The sequence below is a fragment of the Lynx canadensis genome, chromosome A1 (assembly GCF_007474595.2).
Source record: "Lynx canadensis isolate LIC74 chromosome A1, mLynCan4.pri.v2, whole genome shotgun sequence".
Taxonomy (NCBI): Eukaryota; Metazoa; Chordata; class Mammalia; order Carnivora; family Felidae; genus Lynx; species Lynx canadensis.
This window is the reverse complement of record NC_044303.2, coordinates 187,931,768-187,950,793: the sequence shown is the minus strand read 5'-3', so window position 1 is coordinate 187,950,793 and position 19,026 is coordinate 187,931,768. Positions and strand designations below refer to the sequence as shown.

The following is a 19,026-nucleotide window of genomic DNA, read 5'->3' as shown; positions in this document are numbered from 1 at the left end:
AGTCTAAGGTCTGATAAACACTGAGATTATCCCCAAGAACAGGCCTGTGATTCTAGAAGGCTTAGGGCAGAGGATTTCTGGCAGAGCAGGGAGAATAGGATCAGGCTAATTGAGGTCCACACTCATTCTTCCCTAAGGAATCAGCTTCCTGGCTCACCACTGTGTATCTTCTCTGAGAAAAAAAAAAAAAAAAAAAAAAAAAAAACTAAGGAAAAAGAAAGGTAACAAACAAAAAGTGAAGGTGTGGGTTGGTGACAGTCTCTTTGAAAAAAGGCAGCCTGCCAATTATTTTCCTTCTCTAGATGTTCAGTGTGCTAACAACATTCGAGACAATTAGAAAACACACACACCCTTCAGATTAACTTTTTTAGACGTGCAGTTGTGGCCCTGCCAGCAAAGAGGCCAGAAGTGCATCTGATGCTGAGGGGAGACATGGAGATTTTCGTAGAGGTGCCCTGAAGACAAATGAGTCCCTTGCATTCGATAGTCTCCCATTAAATCCTCTCATCAGCCAGCTACAAGTCGGTTACCTGCCATTCCCCTGGGGAAGAGAACCCCTCTTTAGAAAGAAGCCCCTAAATGGCTACAGTGCACACCCTGAAGCCAGCCCCTTTCATCTTAAGAGGGACCAGAGCAACTGGAGAATTTCTGCCAATTAGGGCTGATAAAGTCAGAGGGAAAAAGTCAGACAGGAATGGTGCTCATTGAGAGAGAGATGGACATTTTCCTTATCTGCCAAGAAGTCAAGCCCTCACCTGCTAGTGACTCAATCATCAAAGGCTAGCCCACAAAGCACTCAGTCATGGAAGTCTCTCTCTTAGCCCAGACTTGACTCTCTTGCTTCTATCTTGGCTATATGTGCAGTCATAAAATTGAGACCTATATAACTCTTATCTTCTTCTCTTTCACTGGAGGAGAATATAGATATGACTGACCAAGATCATATCCTTTCCCTAACAACCCTGTTTTGCCAAATGCTCAATGGAACCTTTGTAAAGTGACAGCATGTATAAAATAATTTTAAATAATGTGGCAAGATGGGTGGTGTGCAGTTTTTGCTTTTGTTGGGACGTCAGAGAGGAATTATAAAGAAAACCTTGATGATGGCGCTACTGTGAGTTTTACATTATAAAAATAGAGCAATTGTAGCTTGCACATTGAGCATTTACTATATATCAGGCATAGTGCTAAGCACCTTCCAAGGATGCAATTCTCACGAGCACCCCAGGAGAGGTTTCAATTTTACAGATGGCAAAACCAGGCTCAGAGAGGTTGGGTAACCTGCCTAAAGTCATGTAGTTAATGAATGATTCGACCCAGGCAGTGTGTCTCCAGTTCATCTAATACAATGCTCTACTGCTCCCCTGAAAAACAGTGATGCCTCTTCCCACCAACGGTCTCTAAATATGCTCCAGTGTGCTCATACACTGGACTAGGAATGGAGGAGAATTTATGCAAAATTCTTAAATGCTAAACACATTTGAAATAGCAAAGAAAACACCAAATAATAAAGACCTCCTAATTTTAATAAACATGGGCTCAACCCTTTTTTCTATGTGGTTTTTGGTTTTAGGTAATAATTCTGACATTGGAGAATTAAACAGCTTCACTGAGATAAAATGATGCTATCTCCCTACGGTATCCCCTCTATAAAAAGTAGCAGCAGTGGCAGCAGGCACAGAAAGATCTTCTGGACCCACCAGACTTCCCCAATGAGTTTTGCTTTACCTGCTATAGATGAGACATTCTTGGTTATTGATCACTTTATCAGATTTGCATCTTCGGAGGTCTTCCCAAGCATCCTTTATAGCAGTGACCGCCAGGATGATACAGATTGGTATCACACCTACCTCAGGCTGGAAAGCATTGGCCACGGGAACAAAATTCAGACCCACAATGCCCAGAAAATAGAGATTGGCAAACCGGTGTAGCTGTTCAAAGATGTTCTTGGGTATGAAGGACAACACGGTGTACTTGCTGGTCTTAATTTGATTCCCACAATAATGCCTGTTGGGATTCTCTTTGTAGGACCATACTTCAAAGGGCAGATTGGAGATTACTATGCGTTTCTTGTCTTCTTTCCTTTTCTCCCTTCTTTTGACTTCCTTTCCCATCTCTGCTCAATCCCGTTTCTTGAATTCTCATAGGATGGCATGTGAGTTCTCCGTAAAAGAGTGTTTTCCCCTAATCAGTTCCATTGTTCAGCTGCCAGTGAGTCACGTCCCTGATATCTTTTATTTGCGTTCTTTGCTGGAAATTTCTCTCTCTTCTTTCAAAAGGAAAATTAAAAACAAAAGGCTGGTTTACAAATGCTGGGGGAGAAATGACAAGGAAAAAGCTGGCAGAGAACAGGTGTGCACTTGTCAGGTCACTTCCTTCTACTTGTTGGGACTCCACCTATTGGAATGTAGACGTCACCCACAATAATCTTCCTTTTCCACCCAGGCAGCTGAGAACAAGTGTGCCAACTCTGGTCATAAAACCCACCTGGTTAAGTTTTAAAAACAAGAATTTTTAGCCAAGAGCCTCAGATGCTTTAAAAATGGTATATGTTTTCTTGTTTGAGAGATGTCGCCTGTCACTCTCCAAAGAGCCGCTCTTAAATTTGGTCTCTTGAGATGATCCAGTAAATTCTAGAGACCAATTCTTGAGATTTCAACCTTACTCTCAATAATATAACATTTTTGTGCTTAATATTTTGAGTGTTTACATGTGCTAAATTAAGGTTTCTAAATCTCAGCACTAGTGATATTTTGGGCTGGATGATAATTCTTTGTTGTGGAGGGGCTGTCCTGTATATTGTAAGATGTTTAGCATCATCCTTCTGCTTTTATCCACTACCTGCCATTGGCATTCTCTTCAATATGGCAACCAAAATGTCTCCAGAAAGTGTCAAATGTTTCCTCCTCGGAAAGATTGCTCTGGTTGAGAATCACTGAATTAAGTGAACTTAAGAAAATAAAATGTGACAAGAGAGACCAATCTTTTGAAAATGCTGATGAGTTTTCATAACCTATTTGGAAGCAAGAAAAGAGAAGGGTGATTTCTTTTACCTTTCATATATCCAGATGTTGGAGCAGTTGATCTTTCTATCAAGACGATATCTCTTGAAGTCTTCCATGCCATCCTTGACCATGATGAGGAACAGCACAATAGCCAATGGTAACATGGTGATTTCTCTGTGGAAAACTTCCATGGAGGGCATCCAGTTGAGAATCACCAGGAATAGGAAATACAGATTAGCCCATCTGGAAGGGACAAGAAAAGTGTGAGTGAAAACCATGGAGAAGGAAATATACTTTCCACACTATTTCTTCCCTATTGTTGGCCTTTATCAACTAAAATGACATCCTCTTTTAGGGTGACCTCGAATTATGGTAAGGGCTCTGAAGCCAGATCCAGCTATATTCAAACTCAAATTGTTTATTAGTTGTGTGACTTTCTGGAGCTGTAAAATGGGGCTAGTACTATGTACTTTAAAGGGCTCTTATAAATATTACATAGGATTATATTTGTTACATATGTAATAGAGGGTTCTCAGTCATAGTAGTTTCTCAATAAATGACAACTTGTAATGATAATTACAAAATTTAGGATGATATCTAAGTGTATATTTTGCTTTATAATTAAAATACGATCTTGCATGTATCATCTCAAAATTATGGCTTACATTTTTAACTTTTCCAAGTGCATCTAGCATCCTTTTGCCACTGTGCCTTTGCACATGAAGGTCTGTTGGCCGGGACATTCTCCTGGCTCCCTTCCTGACTTCTCTCTGTTTTTACCAAGTTAATGCATTCTCTTCTTTCAGATTATTTCAATTGTCACTTATTCCTGGAAGTCTTTCCTGACTTTCTTAACTAGCCCAGATCTCCCTCTTATTTACTCTAACATCACCATATGCCTCTTTTTAGAAGTATCTATTTAAATTCTAATTTGACATCAGTTTATATAATTCTTAAATTTAATGTCTGTCTCTTTCATGAGAAAATATAGTCAAGACTATGTCTCTCTTTTCCCCCTCATGTATCTCCAGCAGTGAACACATGGACTAACACAGTAGAATCTGATATTTATTGAATGAATGAATGAATGAATGAGCAAATGAATGACAAGTCTTTTTAAGGTACATGCATTTGGATATTAAAGGATAGGTAACCCAGAGGGCAGCATCTTTGTTTCAGAAATACTGGCAAATACTTGGTTAAAGCGTGTATCATTTGGCCAAGTGGTTGTGTACCTATGAAACTGCTCAAAGAGATTCTGAGGCAGGAAAGTGAGAAAGGTGTATTTGGTCGTGCAGATTCTGTTGCCGGAGTATCTCCTGGTGATCTCTGCCCAATCTCGGTGGCACGTGCTGTTGTTGGGGAAGACGACTCGTTGTTGTATCAGGTTGTAGCTTTGCCTCTTCTTCTCTTCAGACAATAGTGGTGTGGCTTCTGATGGAGACTGGGGGAGGCCATCTCTGACTCGCCACTGCCAACGGTGCCAGGATGAGTCCACTGAGAGTGCCATTTCTGGCAGCAAGCTATGGTCTAAAACAGACACATGAAGTTGTTATGGTCAGAAGAAAATATATGGTATATTGGCTCACCCACTTGTTCACCCATCCAACCAAGGTAGATTATGGAATACAATGTGAGGAAAATAAGTTCAATCCCTACAAACCACATGTTTAAGAGTGAGAGACGTAAAGCAAATAATCATATAAATATATAAATAATATACAACTAACACTGTGACAAGTACCATGAAAGCATTTAAGGTGGGGAGGGGGGGGAAGGTGCAGATGACCTTGTTGGGCCTATCAGGAAAAGTATGGTCCTGTGGGCTATGACACCAGAGGTCAGAATGCTATCTGTGGCTTGTTTCTAATGCTGAACTATCTGTTTACCTTCCCGGTCTTCAGTTTCCTCACTGTAATATGAGGAAAACTAGTCTTATTCTACTTTTTCACCAGCTTTTTGTAAGGAATGAAATTGATAGTATATAAAGTATGTCTTAAAGGGAAAGGTGTTCCCTAGCTATAAAATTTTCAGGTACTGGGTACTGATATTTTGAAGAACCTCATTTGTGATCAGAACCTCATAGAAGAGTAATAGGTGGTACAAAGGAGATAGTTTCTTTCCTAGAAAACTTTGGCCTGAGGTGACTGGGCTGTATAGAATGTTGTTCCATGAACACCACCTGTTTTGTTTTTTTTCTTTTAAATGTGTTGATTGGGGGTGAGGGTGGGAAACCCCTTCCTTTCTCTCCACTCGATTTAGTGGTTTCTGAAACTGAGCACTTATTCAGATGATCCTCCTAGATGATGGACGAATGCTGTGTTATTTAGGATATTCCTGTTTCTGAGCTCTTTTAATGGAACCTATAAGCAAAACTTTAAGGTTCCCTCTAGCCATTCTTACTTAAAGACCATGAAGGATATTATTCAGACATACTTTGAAAGGTTAGAAGTTGTATATAATGGTGCTTCTCACCTAGTAGGCTCACAGGATGATTTTCTTTTGAATAAATGGATGAGTAAACATCAGATATTATTAATCTTACTATGAGAAACTCCACCTGTCATTGAAAATATAATCCTTTAAAGGAGAAAAAGTTCCATTTCTAGTTTAAATGATAATATTTTACTTTCCTGATGCCTATATGATCGGACCCTTATCATAATTCTCCTCATGACTTTAATCAATCCAAATGATTTTCAATCCACAGGAGCTCTTCAGAGTCTTAAGTGAATCCTTGTAGCAAGCATGAAAAAATAAATGCAATTACTGATGTCCATTATTATGTGACCAAAAGCAATATTATGACATATGGTAAGCCAGAAATAATATTGTATATCTTCTTTCTCATTTTAAAAAATGTCCCTTTCATGGATTTTTTTATTATTATAAAAGAAAAGGAAATGAAAAGATAATTCATGAATAGAGTTGAAAATGCAAATGAGAAATCTTGCAGTGTCTAATGCCATACATAACAGACTTCTTTCAATTTTAGGTTATAAGAACTTCAAAAAAGAAGATTGGGTTGATATGGGAGATGCAGGTATTTTTGGTGGGGTGGTTTAAAAAGTTCATTTATTGTATCATATTCTTTATTTTATTTTAGTTGTCTTTACTTTTCTTAACACTGTAAAATAAGTTTTCTTAAAAATAAAGCACACGCAAAATGGATGCCAAACTAGTAGACGTAAGTTTGATGGGGAACTGAATGTTTCCATAGTTTCAAAGTATCTTTCTCCCAAATCATTAATTACAATGGCCAAAAAAAAAAATCACTTTGCAGTGAAGTAACATGGCGGATACCACCTTACCCCAGAGATCAAAGCAATATCACCAATATGGTATAACTTGACATTCTGTGCCTCCTGATATGATGTACCAAGGACATGGCATCATTTCTGATATCACAAGGAAATATTGAAAAACTTCAAACTGGGGATTATTTTACAAAATAACTAGCTTATGTTTTTCAAGTGTCAAAGATCAAAGAAAGGCAGAGGAAATATTTATGATTAAAAGAGACTAAAAAGATATGACAAGTAAATGGATCCATCTTGGATTGGATCCTGGATTGGGGGAGATAAAGTAGGTATAAGGCACATAATAGGACAATGCATAAAATTTAAAAATGAACTGAAGATTAGTAATAATATTTCAATAATGTCAAAATTCTCCATTATAATAATTACATTGCGGTTATGTAAGAAAATGTTTTTGTTCCTAGGACGTCCATCCTAAAGTAGTTATGAGCAAAGGGGCAAGATGTTTCAATGGTTTAGAAAATAATGTACATGTTTGTATATGTGTGTGTATACATATGTACACATACACACTTAGCTAGGTAGGAAGGTTGTGTGAGGGTGTTCCAGGTAGAAGAACCGGCTCTGGAAACAAAGTTCATAGGAGTGTCCTATAGAATACATGAAGTGAGGGACAAAGAACAGTCAAAGTTGAGGATGGAGGCACAGACAAGGACCAGATGGCCTGTTAAGGCTATTTATTATGCTCAGAGTATAAAGGAGTCCTGAAGAGTTTTAGGCAGTGAAACAACATGACCACAGCTGTGGATCCCACGCTTTGTTCTGGTGGAAGCACACAACGATGGACTGGGGAGGGGGGCCAGGAGAGGACAGGAAAGTAGCTCCTTAACCCATTGCTTCCTCTTTCTTCCAAGTAAGCTACTTCTTTCCAAAATTGGAACAGGAAACAAAGGGAGATTGTGCAATCCTTCGATCTGAGGTGTGGTTTATCGCTTTCATAAAGGGAGGGACATGTCTGAAGCATCTCTCCAAGGTCTGGTCACTGATAAAGTCTCTCATTCTAATTTTCTGAAATGGTACCTCCCACTAACAATAAACTTGAAGGTATTCTAGTTTTACTAATTTACACTCAGATCCTTCTGGCTTGAAGTAGTAATTCTTTCCAGCACCACTATCATTTGCCCCTGGGCAAAATGTGCTCTAGATGGTAGGGGGGTACATTTTTATTTTTTTTCTTTTTAATTTTTTTTACATTTATTTATTTTTGAGAGACAGAGAGAGACAGAGCGCAAGTGGGGAAGGGGCAGAGAGAGAAGGAGACACAGAATCCGAAGCAGGCTCCAGGCCCTGAGCTGTCTGCACAGAGCCCGACACAGGGTTCGAACTCACAAACCGTGAGATCATGACCCGAGCTGAAGTCGGATGCCCAACTGATTGAGCCACCCAGGCGCATTAGGGGGGTGCATTTTTATATGGTGGGCCATTAGCCTAACATACTAAGTACAGTTTACTGACAAATCCTGTTCTTGCTCCCAACTTTCTCCATCTTGCCTGGCCCACATTCCAATTAATCCCATTTCCCTTTTTTATTTTAATGAACCAAGTAAACCCCATTTTTGGCAAATTCTACTTTCACTGAGCCAAAAAATACTTGTTGAACTCTTGTTTTGTACCAAGTGAGTAAAGCCTATATATCTATCTCTTTTCTTCTGGAACTTGCACTCTAGTGAGACTGACAGATTATAAATAAACACTCATAGAAATAATGATACAGTTGATCCTTGAACAACATGGCTTTGAACCACATGTGTGTGCTTATATGTGGAATTTTTTCAATGCAGCATAGAACTGTAAATGTATTTTCTCTTTCTTACTATTTTTTAAATATTTTTTTCTCTAGCTTACTTCATTATAAGAATACAGTATATAATACATATACAAATTATGTGCTAATTAACTGTTTATGTTATCCAAAAGGCTTCCCATAGGTTATTAGTAGTTAAGTTTTTGGAGAGTCAAAAGTTATATGGGAATTTTTGACTGTGTGGGGTGCCTGCAGCCCTAACCCCCACACTGTTCAAGGGTCAAGTGTATACTCACCAACTAGGATAAGTGCCACAAAGGAGAACAGGGTACACTGCTATTACATAACAGAAGGATGTGACCTTGTTGCTGAAGAGGTGGGGCTTGAGCTAAGATCAGGATCATCAATGTGAGGTAACTGGATGGGATGTGTGTGTGTGTGTGTGTGTGTGTGTGTGTGTGTGTGTGGTGTTTGTCTGTGTATGTCTGGAAGTAAGTGAGCATTCTAGAAAGAAGCCACATTTGCAAGTGTCCTGTTAGCTAGAGCAAACATTGATTTTAAAAATGGAAAGAAAACTGAAGTAAGGTTAGAAAGCAGTAATAAGCGGTGACTAGAGAATTACTTTACCTAAAGGTCCAGTTCTTTAAAAAGTATGTGAGTTGGGGGATGCCTGGGGGGCTGTCAGTTAAGTGTCCGACTCTTGATTTCGGCTCAGGTCATGATCTCATGGTTCACAAGTTGAAGTCCTACATTCAACTCAGTACTGTCAGTGGGACCATGAGAGGGATTCTCTCTCACTCCCTTTCTGTCTGCCCCTCTCATGCTTGTGCTCTCTCTCTTTCTCAAAATAAGTAAACTTTAAAAATGCTATAAAATTAAATGTAATCTATACTTAGATTCTTAATAAATAGTACACTATCTTGATATTAGAATTAATTAGAAGCTAAGAGAGTTTGGCCTTCACTTAACCACAGGGGTTTGTAAAGCACTCTATCCTGTGTGCTACAAAATGTGTAAATCTCATAAGATAATTTCCTGTTAGACACCTTGTTAACAAACGATAACCACCTTAGAATAGTCAGGGGTTAATGTGTCCTTAAATCAATCAATTATGTCAGTTTTCCCCAAATTGTAATCATTCTTGAATCACTGTTCCAATTTCTGCCATACCCAAAGATCATTTGTTTTATTAAGTGCAGTATATTTTAAGTTAAATCACTTAAAAATTTTTAATAATATTTATTTAAAAATTTTTAAATGTTTATTTATTTTGAGAGAGAGAGAAAGACAGAGCATGAACAGGGGAGGGGCAAAGAGAGAGGGAGACACAGAATCTGAAGCAGGATCCAGGCTCTGAGCTGTCAGCACAGAGCCCGAAGTGGGGCTTGAATCCACAAAGTGTGAGATCATGACCTGAGCTAAAGTCGGACACCCAACCAACTGACCCACCCAGGTGCCCCCATTAATATTTATTTTGTAAAGAGAGAGACAGAGTGTGAGTGGGGGAGGGACAGAGAGAGAGAGAGGGAGAGGGAGACACAGAATCTCAAGCAGGCTCCAGGCTCTGAGCTGTCAGCACACACAGCCCGATGCGGGCTTAAACCCACCAACCATGAGATCATGACCTGAGCCAAAGTCGGACGCTTAACTGACTGAGCCACCCAGGCACCCCTCAAATAACTTTTCAAAAGCTTAAATGTTGTCTTTGGCCTCATGTGAAGCAATGATATCTGAAGTTAGGGGTTTGATACACATGATTTTTTTTTTCATAGGCACTAACATAGACCTACTTTTATTGAAATAAAAACTGTTGGCCCATTATCACAGCTTTGTCCCAGGCCTTCCATATCTCTCTTTGCTATTCTGAGAATGAGGCTCAGAAACATCACCAATTATCCAGAAAGTGTCAGTCATTTTCATTATTGGAGGCTTATGTACTAATGCAGGAAAGGCTGCTAACATGTTTTTCAAGGTTTTTGTTTGTTTGTTCATTTCCCACAGAAGTGTCAAAACAACAAAGGCAACAGCAACAAAAGGTTTTTCATCTACCCTGAATTAAATAAAAAATCCAGAGAACTCGATTCCTATATATTCCCCAAGCATTCTACTAGATCAAGGAAAGATTTGCAATATAACAATCTTATTACCAATTTTCTATTCATTTTGTTTTTTCCCCACTTAATCTAATTGGATTTGCTTGAGGAAATGGTCATAACTTTTATGTAGTCTTCTAACTATTTTACCCATACCCATTTTACAGATGGAGAAACAAAAAGGGGAATAGAATAATTCCTCTCTAGAACTTTCTTTCTCTCCCTTTCAGAAAAACCTATATTTTTTAGAATCCAAGATGTAATTTTTGGTTCACATTTTAACGTTTTGAACCTAGGATATGTCACATAACTGATATGGTAATAGGTTTCTTTTTTTTCTTTTTACCCTCACAATATATTATTAAATTCATGACATTTTAGATTCAAGGGAATATGTTTAGTTGCAGGCTAGAAAACAGAAATCACAATTTGAAAAGCCCTCACTAAGCTTTCCAGTTCTGGAACCTGCCTGGGAAAGTTTGGTAAGGCCTTCTTGGGAAATGAATGACCCAAGAGGAGACATTCTTCAATGCAATTCAGATAGGCTAGAAGCCTTGAAGATGGCTGAACATCAGAGCCTTCATTTGTCTTGTGCAGCTATGGGATTCTACATATAGCTGCTGAGTGCGATCAGTTCTTACAAGCACCAGAAAGTGCTCTGTCCTTCCCAATGGGAAGAGCAGGAGCTGTGATTTGCCTCATTCACAGGCTACAAAATGTGTCCTATAATTAGGATGCCAGATGCTGACTTCCTCCAGAGAGAAATATTGAATAAGAAATGTGTCTGCAGGCCCTTGCACAGGGTGGGGTGGGGATTGTGGCTTTTGGAGGCTGGTGAAAATGGGCACCAGTGTGGAAGGGGAAGGCAGAGTGAAAAGAAAATAGGAATCACCTTAAGTAAAATTAACTGAAGGATGTACTTCTGTAGAAGGTAATAAAAACACGTGACAAATGAAATCCTATAGAACAGGTCTTTGTAGGAATGATCAAAGGGTAGATCTTTATAGAACTCAGACATCAATGGTGTACCACACTCAGTCTCCATCGCTAGTCTTTTTTGTGAATGCTGTTTACCCTGATTTTTTCTTAGCACCATGGTCCATGAGAGCCTTAATCTAACAGATTTTCAAAGACAACGATTTTGTTTCTTTAAAATTTTTTTAAATGTTTATTTATTTTTGATACAGAGTGAGAGACAGAGTGCAATCGGGGGAAGGGCAGACAGAGGGTGGCACAGAATCTGAAGTGGGCTCCAGGCTCTGAGCTGCCAGCACAGAGCCCCACATGGGGCCTGAACTCACAAACCGTGAGATCATGACCCAAGCCAAAGTTGGACGCCCAACCAACTGAGCCACTCAGGCACCCCATGATTTTGTTTCTTAGACAACAAGAAAGATCTGTGGTCTGCTATGCTATACTCCATTACTCCCCAGTTTTTTTGGAGTTTAGGGCATCACCAGGCACCCAGCAAGCTGGTCTCCCATTAAGTATATCTGGAGCTCAGGCCTCACTCATGAGTTTTGGACAAGAGTATCCCACTGCTTCTTTGCCATCTTCATTTCTTTTCTAGGTGTCTTTGGTCCAGTAGCCCCCATTCCTATGAATAGCATCTCCCTTTACCTGAATGACCTGGAACTCATCTTTGATTTTTCCTTCATTTGCTACAGTCAATCTATTTTTAAGTTCTATCCATTTTTACTTTCTAAATATTTTTCAAATCCATCTGTTTATCAACATTTCTCCTGCTTTCAGTCTAATAAAAGACATCACTGTGTCTTGTATGGACCACTACACAGACCTCCATCAGGGTCCTGCATCCTCACTTGCTCCTGTTCCAACCTAGTTTTCTCATGACAGCCAGTGTTGTTTTTCTCAAGTGCAAATCATATCATGTCAGGTCTCTTCTTAATGCTCTTGATGATTATGTTTGCTTTTGTATAAAACACAGCCTTCTTGGGGCGCCTGGGTGGCGCAGTCGGTTAAGCGTCCGACTTCAGCCAGGTCACGATCTCGCGGTCCGGGAGTTCGAGCCCCGCGTCAGGCTCTCGGCTGATGGCTCAGAGCCTGGAGCCTGTTTCCGATTCTGTGTCTCCCTCTCTCTCTGCCCCTCCCCCGTTCATGCGCTGTCTCTCTCTGTCCCAAAAATAAATAAACGTTAAAAAAAAAATTTATAAAAAAAAAACACAGCCTTCTCACCGTGGCCTACATTATACTTCATGTGACCCAGCTTGTACCTACCTCTTTTCTTCTTACTCAACTATTCTCAAACACTCCAAGCTTTCTCTCTTTCTCCTCTTCCCTCCCCATCCCTACATGAGAATCTGGGCACTTGGTAGTTCCTCTCCCTTGAGGGTCCTTCCTTCACATTTTGCCTACCATATTAGTCAGGCTAGGCCATGGGCCAGGCTATGAGACAAAGTCCCAAATCTCAGTGACTTTGCACAACCTATGAAGAGTTTGCAGTTCCAAATAACTCTCCTCAATCCAACGTTTCAGGGGTCCAGCCTCCCTCTGCATCACAGTCTCAACATGTGGCTTTAAATAGAGCCATAACAGTATGCAGAAGTGAACTACATCACTTTGCTTCAGTCAAATGGTGACAATTAGCTACATTGTCTAATCCTGGCAATAGGAGAGGCTGACTATGTGGGGAACACATAGAATCTTTGGTAAGCACTGGTGTCATTTCCAGGTCCCAGATTAAATGACATTTTTTCACAGAGTGGGTATAGGATTAATCCACTGAGGGCTACTAACGCAATGTGCCAGCATGGCCATAGGCTATGGTAAGACCTGTCATTGTTTCCTATAAGCTAAGGAAAGGGATTCTACACTTTCTAAACACTCTGACACCTTCTATTTGGGTGTTCTCCTTCAAATTTGAAGCCAAGAGAGTGACCCCTAAACTCTGGCCCTCTAGATGCTGCCCTGAGTTAGGCTGCTGATAGTGAGATGTTAGTGAATTCATACATGCTCCTGGCATAGTCTGTAGATAGAACACATCATGTGCTGCAGTCACATGTGAGACAGTACTTTAAGTTTTAATTTTAATTCCAGTTACTTAACATACAGTGTTATAATAGTTTCAGGTATACAATATAGTAATTAAACACTTCCATACATTACCTTGTGCTCATCATGACAGGTGCACTCATCAGTCCCCATCACCTATTTAACCCATTCCCTCACCTGCCTCCCTTCTCAAAGCTGTCAGTTTGTTCTCTATAATTAAAAGTGATTCTTGCTTTGTCTCTCTCTCTGTTTCTCTAATTTTTCCCCTTTTCTTGTTTGTTTGGTTTCTTAAATTCCACATATGAGTGAAATTATATGGTATTTGGCTTTCTCTGACTGATTTATTTTGCTTAGCATTATACTTTATAGTTCCATCCACGCCATTGCAAATGTAAGCCACTGCTTTTAAGTGTAGCAGATATGGTTGAGATGTATATATTGCAAATTTGTTTAAAGGCATTACTGATTTCATGGTAAGCTTTTGCTATTATGTATTTTCTCAATCCATGATACTAAAATTATACCAACTCTTAGGTATAGGTTATGAAAATATTTTATGAAAAAAGAGGTCTTCGGGCTCTGAAAGGTTGGAAACACCGGTGTAGCAGAGGGAACATGAAACTGAATACAGGGTATTTGGCTAAGGGCAGAGAGAAAGTTCCCTAATACACATTTCCCACCCCAACAAAATGGTTGGAGAGATGAGGTATATACACAGGAAAGGTAATGGACAGGGTATGAACAGAGAATTGAATAAACATAGACACTTTGGAAGTTGTCAAAGATAGAAGAAAATATGGGTGACTGGGGAGGACAAGGCAAGCTTCCTGGAGAAGCAGAAGTGGTCTATTAGTGAATAAGAAAGCTTGGGTATCTAGAAGCAGGGATAAGTCCAGAATGTGCAAGAAGAGGCAAGTGAGAAGCTCTGTCTCTTATTCCCACTTCTCGGATCTACTGAGTTAGGCACTCTAGGGGTGGGGTGGGAAATATGTACTCTTAACCAGCTCCCAGATCATTGTAAAGTAGTGACTTCCAAAGAACAAACATGGAGAGACCCTGCCTTATGCACTCACATATCTTCCCTCCATTGAAATCTACCTTTAACCATTTTCTTTCCTCTGTTACAGGCCTGATTTCCCAAGTATCTTCTTAATAAAGGCAAAAGATCTTGGGAAATAAAAAGACAATGTGGGCAATCTTTTTTTTTGTAAGAGGCAGGCAAAATGAGATGCATAATTTCATTTTTTATATCCCTTCAGGCAGAAATGTGATTTCACTTAAAAGTTGTTTTATAGATTCTTTTGGTTTACTTTACTGACAAAATAATTAAGTTGGGTCTAATTAAAAGTGAACAAATTGCTTGCACAAGCTGAATAAATCAGTGCTGAGCTGAAGGGTGAAGAAAGTTGTTCAAAGTCTGCAGGGCTGAAAGCAATTAAAAGACAATAGTGACACTGACAGGCTCAGTTCACCTCACTCCAAACATATGCATGATTATGTGAGTTACATGCTCACTAATACCTCCAGGAAAGATGGAGGTGAGGCAGGCAGCAAGTGAGAAGGAAGTGGGAAATTTGGGAGAAGCTTTGTCAAGGTCAAATGGACTAGACACCTGGCTTAGTGCAAAGCAATTGCACCAGATTTGTAAAATGGGGTAAGAAAAACTGATATTTTAGCAGGTGCCTCCAGAGTTTCCTTAGGAAGGGAATATAGGCTGATTAGCACTTGGGATGAAAAGTAAGGGAACACAAATTAAGGGGAAGAAGAAAAGGGAGAGGGAAAGGAGGAGAGAATTAGCTGGTAAGAGCACAAGAAATAGTGATTCAGATGGCAGCAGGTTCGTGCTTGTGTTGTCAGAAAAGGGTAGAGGGACTTTTTTTTTGAGATCTACTTTCTTAGCAACTTTTAAGTATATAATACCTGTTATTAACTATAGTCATATGTTGTATGTTACATTCCCAGGACTTATTTATTTTATAACTGAAAGTTCATACATTTTGACCCCCTTCACCTATTTCATCCATCCCTACACCTCCACCTCTGGGAACCACCAATCTGTCCTCTATTTCTATGAGCACATTTTTTTAAAATTTTGCTTTTTAGATTCCACATATAAGTGAGATTACTCTATATTTGTTTACCTCTGATTTATGTCACTTAGCATAAAGCCCTTAAGATCCACCACATGTAGTTGCAAATGGCAAGGCTTCCTTCTATTTTATGACCAAATAATATTCCATTGTATATATGAGACTTTTTTTTAAGGTCAGATATGTACTAATATATGTATGATATTGAAATATGATATATGTTCTTTTCATGTTACTTTAAAATTGTTTGTAAAACTTCACAATGCTGAATGGACTTTTATAAATGGTAACCTTTGATTAGAAGTCTAGAAGTCAAGAAGGAGTTGCTCCCATATTTGGCTCAATGTCAAGGGGAGAAGCTAAAAGAAGAGGCACAAGAAAGAGTGGAGAACAAGAAACTTAGCAAATACTAGAAATCAGAACCAGAGATTATGAGGAGAAACATAAGTCCCATAAAAATTCTCAGAAATTTGGGAGGCATGTAGTGGCATAGGGTTTTTCATTTTTCAAGTTCATCTAATTTGGATTTTAAAGGGAAGGGTAAACCAAGCCAGGCTGACACCTGGTTTATACATCCCACTAACCAGCTGTGTGACCAGGAGCAAGGCTCTCTGGGCCTTAGTTCCTTCCACTATGAATGAGGGAATTGGATCAGGTTATCACTCAGGCCCATGTGTGTCTCTAACACTTTTGCTTCAGGTTTAATCCCCACCCTGACTTTTCAGAAGTCAAGGAGATGAGCGGCCCTCATGAGGGACTTTGCCAGAGAGAAGACTATTTCCTCCCCAGGTGATAGCCTATCCATAAAAAGGAAGATCTCAAGCACATAGTTGCTAAGTGACTGATCCTTTCTTTTCAGAAATAGAGGCTTCTTTGTAGATCTGTTTTGGCTGAGTTTTTTTTTCATCCATGCTTTGGGCTGAACATTCTCATATTTCCAAAGAAATAAGTGAATCCTCTCATATTTATTATTTCTCCTCTCTTACTAAATTAATATAGTAATGACAAGGTTCTCAAAAGGCCTCCATGTGTCCCAAACTTCTATTCACAATATAAGGAGGAGTTTCAAGGAAGATCCAATTGTTCTACTGGACATCACCATCTGGACTTCTCTTAAGAATCTCAAGCTCAGTTTGCTTCCAAAGAGACTCATTATCTTTACTCCTATACTTGCTATTTGACCCCAGTTCTTATCTCATGGAATGGTGATGCTACCCCTTCAGCTACCCTTTTGATTTCTCTCTCATCCAATGTATCCAATCAACTACCATGTCCTGTTGATTCTAACCTATACACATTCTATCAGTTCTGTCCACTCACCTCTGGGCTCATTGCCACTACACATCAGTCTAAGCCACTCTCATCTCTTGCCTCAATTACTTGAACAGTTTCATAGTTTGTCCCTCTCCAAATTTGCTCCTCTCTAATCTGTTTTCACAAAATGAAATAAAAAAGATATCATCAAATTGTGAATCCATTCATCTCATTGCCTTGCTCAAAAACCCTTCCAAGCTTTCAAAATAGAATAAGGAACAAAACTTTAACATGATTTACAAGTCCTTCCCTCCATGAACTAGATACAGCTCCTCTTTTGTTTATCTCTTTCATGATCTATCTAGTCATAGGAAATTATTTTATTTCCTTTTGTGTCTCTCTTTCACCATCACAACCAATACCAGCAGCATTCTCTACTCCTCACCCCCAAAGCCTAGCTAATTTCCATTCATTTTTATGACTTAGATGTTCCCTCCCCCAGAAAACCTTCCTTGGTCCGGAAGTATGATTGAGGGGTTAATAATGTGCTTCATAGTACTCTGTCCTTATCCCATTTTAGCTCTTAGTTCTGTGTATTGAGCCTATGTGCGTCTCTAGGTTGAAGGCTTCTACAGGGCAGTCATCACTCTATCCTCCAGGTCTCTTGGGAAAGTCACTATTTTAACCCCCCAGTGTCTCCTGAAAGCAGTGACCACTCTCTCCCTCCAGCGAATTCTGGGAGCAGTCACTACTCTTCCCCAGGGCTCGGCCAGTTCAGTCATCACTTTACTCCAGCACCTCCTAGGAACCATCAGCACTTTACACCTCCTTCCCCACTCAGTACAATGATAGGCACCAAGAGGTATCTGATTTCTTTGATGAATAAAAAAAATTGTTTTTCAATATTATCTTTAAAAATTTCAAGGAACCTCAACCCTATTATTCCATTTTACCCTCCAAACAATCTGTTGAGATATTATGGTGGTTTTCTCCTGACATAGGCATTAAGTTCCTCAATATACCTACTTGGAAGCATCTGTGGTTAAGGAACTCAAGAGCTCATTGCAGAAGTTCTCTTTCTTTGTGACTAAGTTTTGAGAATATAATAAAAAATATTTTGAACCAGACTATTAAGGTAGCATACTACATAATTTTAATATAAATGGAATTTATCCTTTTAAAAAATAAGTATTGCACAGTTTCACTCACAATCTTCTCCCTAGAACTTTCTAATGCTTGTCTCCCCTAACACAAGAAACTTGAAATTAATTTTGTTTGCAGTGCACATCTGTTATGAAGCATAAGAACAAAATTGTTCTGATTTATGAAGAAGGGTTTTTGACTTCGGGCTTCTTAGATCTCAGTGATTCTGACTGGATCTTTGAGATGGACAAATTATTTGGGAAGTGTTTCTGAAACTCCCTTCCCATGACACAGGATTACATGTCCTTAACTGCTCAGGAGCTTTTCTGACTAAAGTACTTGTAAAAGGATGCTCTTAGAGCTCTTAGCAAAAGCTCTTCCTGCAGTTCTAAAATCACAATTCCTGTGCTTTCAATATTCTTTATCTTTCAATATTATCTCATGCAAATATTTACTTCTGATACACTGTCCTTATGTATTACTAAATCTTTAGTTCCTTATTTTCTTAGAAATGACTTGATATTTGCACATAGTGGAACTGTATCGTTTAGGTCAGTTGGAAGATTGCAGAATTAAATTTGTTTATACTGAATTTTCATATTTGGTGAAATTGTGGCTTGGAGGGTATGGCTGCAAATAATTCTGAATTTTTCCATGTTTAGAGATTGATCTGATGTATCTTTTACTCTGGAATAACAAAATTGATGAAGAAAGGTTAGGTGACTTGCTTAAGGTCACAAAGGTAATTAGAAGCAGAACTGTCAGTTTCCTAATGCACAGACTGGACAGCTTGGCTTTGGGTTTTTCTACCTCAATGTGAGCCATTTGTGTTTGCTTCTAAAACTTTAGACGTCTGTGATTGCCCTGGATGACTCATTTAAAAATAAACTTTTGATTTTAGAATAATTTTAGGCTTACAGAAAACTTGCAAAAGATAGTACAGAGAGTTCCTTTACCTGACATTCTCTTAATCTTACAGAATCAGGATACATTTATCAAAATAAGAAGCTAACATTGGTACAGTACTATTAACTAACTTACAGACTTTGTGTTTCACCTGGGCATTTAAAAAATTTCTTAAATTAGAGAACATTTCAAATTAGATAACAGCACAGATCCTGACCGCAGTGCCACAATGATATTTGGTTATTGGTATCAAGAAATTCAATTGGTCAAAGGTTTGTTTATGGATCATTCATTTGTTTCAATATTCCTTTATCCCTACCTGAAATAATACTAAGTGATTTTCTGCTGTGAGCCACACTACTTCTAGCTCTCCCACTATGAGTAGGACCCTTGAGCTGGTATGGACATGCAGGAGTCTGGCACTTCAGGGCAGAAAACCTGGACTCTCCAGGATAGTGT

At 39.1% G+C, this 19,026-nt stretch overlaps 1 protein-coding gene across 1 annotated transcript in view; it reads right to left on the bottom strand.

Moving 5' to 3' along the window:
• Positions 1-2,114, bottom strand: part of LOC115522306 (probable phospholipid-transporting ATPase VB) — a 74,198-nt gene extending 72,084 nt beyond the window's left edge. The window contains exon 1 of the mRNA XM_032593997.1: positions 1,729-2,114. Within this exon, the coding sequence (XP_032449888.1) occupies positions 1,729-2,114 (386 nt within the window). The remainder of the gene's footprint in view (positions 1-1,728) is intronic.
• Between the last annotated feature and the right edge of the window lie 16,912 nt (positions 2,115-19,026).